This window comes from Apodemus sylvaticus, chromosome 23 (genome assembly GCF_947179515.1).
Source record: "Apodemus sylvaticus chromosome 23, mApoSyl1.1, whole genome shotgun sequence".
In the NCBI taxonomy this organism is placed as follows: domain Eukaryota; kingdom Metazoa; phylum Chordata; class Mammalia; order Rodentia; family Muridae; genus Apodemus; species Apodemus sylvaticus.
Window position 1 is genome coordinate 55,135,984 of NC_067494.1, and position 3,859 is coordinate 55,139,842.

Sequence of the window (3,859 nt, forward strand, 5' to 3'; positions counted from 1 at the left end):
GAAATTGAAAGTAGAAAAACTAACCCCATAGATGAGTTCTATAGGATATTGTTTGCTCACTACTAAATTTCCCTCTGAACCTAAAGTATTTTAAATATTAATGTCAATTGTCATAGTAATATTTTTTCTCCTGTGTTACTGTTTGAAGATATCTCTTATGCTGATGCATGTTGGAATTAATAGCCTGAATTTACACAACTTAGTTCTTATGCCCTTAATCATAACATCATTTCATTTGATGATACAAAAAATAATATGGGATCTTCCCTTAAGAGGAATTTTGGTTTCCTATTACTACATTTTACAAGGTTCGTGTTTACTTCCCAGAGTTAAATATATTCCATTGGCTAGCTGTTTTGATGGGGTCATTGCTTTATTTCAAACATAAGCCATCCCCCTTACACATATTTTTGTGCTAGTACTGTTAATGAGACATTAATATTTTTACACATTTCAGAAAGTATGAACCTAGGGATATCAGAATGCATTGTGACACCATTCAATTACTTTTATGTGTAGAAATTATGCCAAAGTGGTAGATGCCCTACTTGTTACATATGTCTTATGGATTCTTTTAGGACAAAGAATGGTGATTGTGTCTCCAGTTTCCTGCTACGCAGGATCTGCAGACTGAGAAGAAAAAAAAACTGACATCATGGAAGCCAGTGAGTTGTCTGTAGGAATGATTTTCTCCTTTATGACTGTATTTGGAATTCTAGGGAATTTCACTCTTCTCTACCACTATATGTATATATACCTAACAAGGTACAGGTTAAGGTCTACAGACTGGGTTCTGATGCACTTGACTGTAGCCAATATCTTAACTGTACTGTGTAAAGGAGTGCCCCAGACAATATCCCTTTTTGGGTTTGAAGATTTTCTCGATGATATTGGATGCAAATTGCTTTTTACTTTCCACGGAGTAGGTAGGGGTGGTTGCATGGGCAGCACCTCATTGCTTAGTGTCTTTCAGGCCATCATCATCAGCCCCAGGAGCTTCAGGTATTCAGAACTTAAAGTGAGAACACATAAATGCATTCATTTGTCTGTGTACCTCAGTTGGGTAATTCATTTATGTATAAGCAGCATGAATCTTGTGTTCTTGAGGGCAAAATATAGCAATGAAAGCACAACAAACCTGAAATCTTTTATATACTGTTATGCTGTCCGTCATGATCCAACCAGTGACATCATTTATGCAACATTACTGGCAATTCCTAAAGTTCTTTTCCTGGGGCTCATGCTATGGGCCAGTGGCTCCATGGTTCTTACATTGTACAGGCACCATCAGATGATGCAATACATGTCCAGGACCAGAGTTTCTTCTAGATCCTCCCCTGAGTCCAGAGCCACTAAAACCATCCTTCTCCTGGTCAGCACTTTTGTCTCCTCTTACACAATTTCTGTCGTGTTTCAATCCTTAGTAGCTCTTCTATATAATCCCAGCTGGTCTTTGGTGCATATGACTGCAATGTCCTTTCTGCTTTTCCCCACTGTTTCTCCCTTTCTTCTCCTGAGCCAAGACTCTCGGGCATCCAGTTACTTGAAAAGGAATACACATTTCCCCAAAGCCTCTGAACAAGTACAGAATTGAGAACTTCTGGATAAATTTGTACATACATTCTGTCATTCTGAGAGGAATGTGAGTATAATTATAGTAATACCATGTCATTGTGAAGGCTTCTTCAGGTAAACATGATATTACTGTGAATGCAGGTGGATGTACACACACACACACACACACACACACACACACACACACATACTGATTCAGAAATGTAATTGTGTGTGTCCTTTTGTTTACAGGTGTAACTCAATTAAATTACAAAGACTATTGAAAAACTAGGTAAATTTTAAGTTTCAAGTCCAGCATGACCTTTGTGTTGTGCTTTTTGTTTTTTTGGGTGGGTGACACAAATAGAAATAAGTAACATAACCATTTACTGGAATATATGCTTATGTTTTATATCCTTGCATTGTTGCATTCTATGCTCTACACCATTTTTTAAAATGGAAGGCAAAATAACACGCAGCATTTACTGTTCCCTTTGTGAATATGTGACACTATATCTTCCTTCCTTTGTTTAAATCAGACATACATCTGTAGCACATTTCAACATAAAAATGGCCCTCTCATGGCTCAAATAAATTTTTGATATTTAGTTGAGATCTTAATACATTTTCAACATAAAAAGTAATGTAATAAGTCTCAAACATGCCTTCTGGATCCCCTTCTATATAAAACAAAAATATGGGGGAAAGTTTGACTTTAATGTTCAGATTATTTTGAGCCATTTTATATTACAAATAGGATGTGGTTCTGAGTGTGTAATTTATATTTGACTTCTAAAATTTCTCATGCTTCATATAATTTATTTCTATGTTTCTACACATTGCAGATAGAATTCACCTCTGTGAATATGAAGGAATCAACCTGGACACTGATCTCTTCAGTGCTGGGAAGATGGATCAGCAGTTAGGAATGTGCACTCCTCTCACAGAGCCAAGAGTTGAAGTCCAAACACCTCCACACATTAGCAGACCTCTGCCTGTAACTCCAGATTCTTGGTTACAATGTCCTCTTCTGGAATCCCTAGGCACTGAACACGTGTTTACAAAATTTAAAAAGAATGAAAATAAATCTTAGGAATATTTCCTTTCTTAATCAACATTTTCTTGATATGGATGCATTCTCAGTGTCTGCCCAGGCACCATATAATTGATGCTATATTAGGTGCCATCTAGGATGTTATCCCAGAATAAAGATTACATGTTCCAGTTCCATCTAACCACTTGTCTTTCCATGTGAGTTCTCCTGAACCATGTTCCCATTAACTTTGATCACATTTGCTCTGCTGTCCTCACTGTATCTATGCAGATTTATCAACATACTCCTTCCCCCTCAAACCTATGATATAAATTATTTTACTTTCTTTGGGAATGATTCAGGCTTATACATTTATTCCTGGAGAGAAAGGTTAATAACATCAACATGTGTATTTTTCAGTATAAAGTATCAGAGATGGAAATTAACATGTGTGTTCTCAAACATGTTCTATTGGTAGCTAAATAAACACTTTTGTGTATTAGTGTATATGAATACTATATTTTGAACACATATATTTACAATTTCCACTGATGTTTCTCTTAGTCCCTATTCAGTAGATATTCTTTTTAAAAAATCCATCATTCATATATTTTGTTTTGTTATGAGTACATTCTTGTTTTAATAGCTCTGTCTTGTTTTTCTACAGTTTCTTCAAAATAATTAAGAGAGAGAAGGAGAGCAAGAATTAGGATTTCTCTAGGATAAACCTCTCATTGATTTTCTAATACCAATTTTTAGGCCTTGAAATTATGTATATACTGGCAACACAAATTGGACTTACTAGGTTTTACTTTATATATTTATATAAACGTGTGTGAAGAGGTTGTAATAATAATGAAATGAGATCATGAATTTGAGATAGACCGAGTCAATGGGATATGAATGGGTTGAAGAAAGAAGAGAAATATAATAGCATTTTAATTGATATAAAAATATCACCTTATACATAAAATAGAATGCAGAATAATTTTCACAGTCAGTTCACTGAATCTGTCAGTAGCAATTTAATGCTTTTCTTAAAGGAAATTACTTTACAAAAGTGTACTGTTGATCTGGGTACTGAACCTTCTCTTTCCCTCTCTCAAGTTGAACATATCTCACTCTAAGATATGTTGCAATGCTCCCACTATTTCTATTTCTTGCTACTTCTCAATTACCTCTATGACACAGCATATAATGCTGAAGATTAGTCATAGGATCAAAAGTCTTGACTAGAGAACACCTTGATAAGAGTGTGCAGTCAAAAGCAAC

General features: G+C 35.3%; 1 protein-coding gene across 1 annotated transcript; it reads left to right on the top strand.

The window, feature by feature from the left end:
* Positions 1 to 564: 564 nt before the first annotated feature.
* LOC127674108 (vomeronasal type-1 receptor 4-like) lies at positions 565 to 1,594 on the top strand. Its single transcript, XM_052169972.1, has one exon. It carries the CDS (start codon positions 656 to 658, stop codon positions 1,592 to 1,594), a length of 939 nt encoding a protein of 312 aa, XP_052025932.1. The 5' UTR covers positions 565 to 655.
* The last annotated feature ends 2,265 nt before the right edge of the window (positions 1,595 to 3,859 follow it).

Excerpts from the sequence above, each read along its gene's own strand:
- LOC127674108 (XM_052169972.1), top strand. The coding sequence starts at position 656 with ATGGAAGCCAGTGAGTTGTCTGTAGGAATGATTTTCTCCTTTATGACT.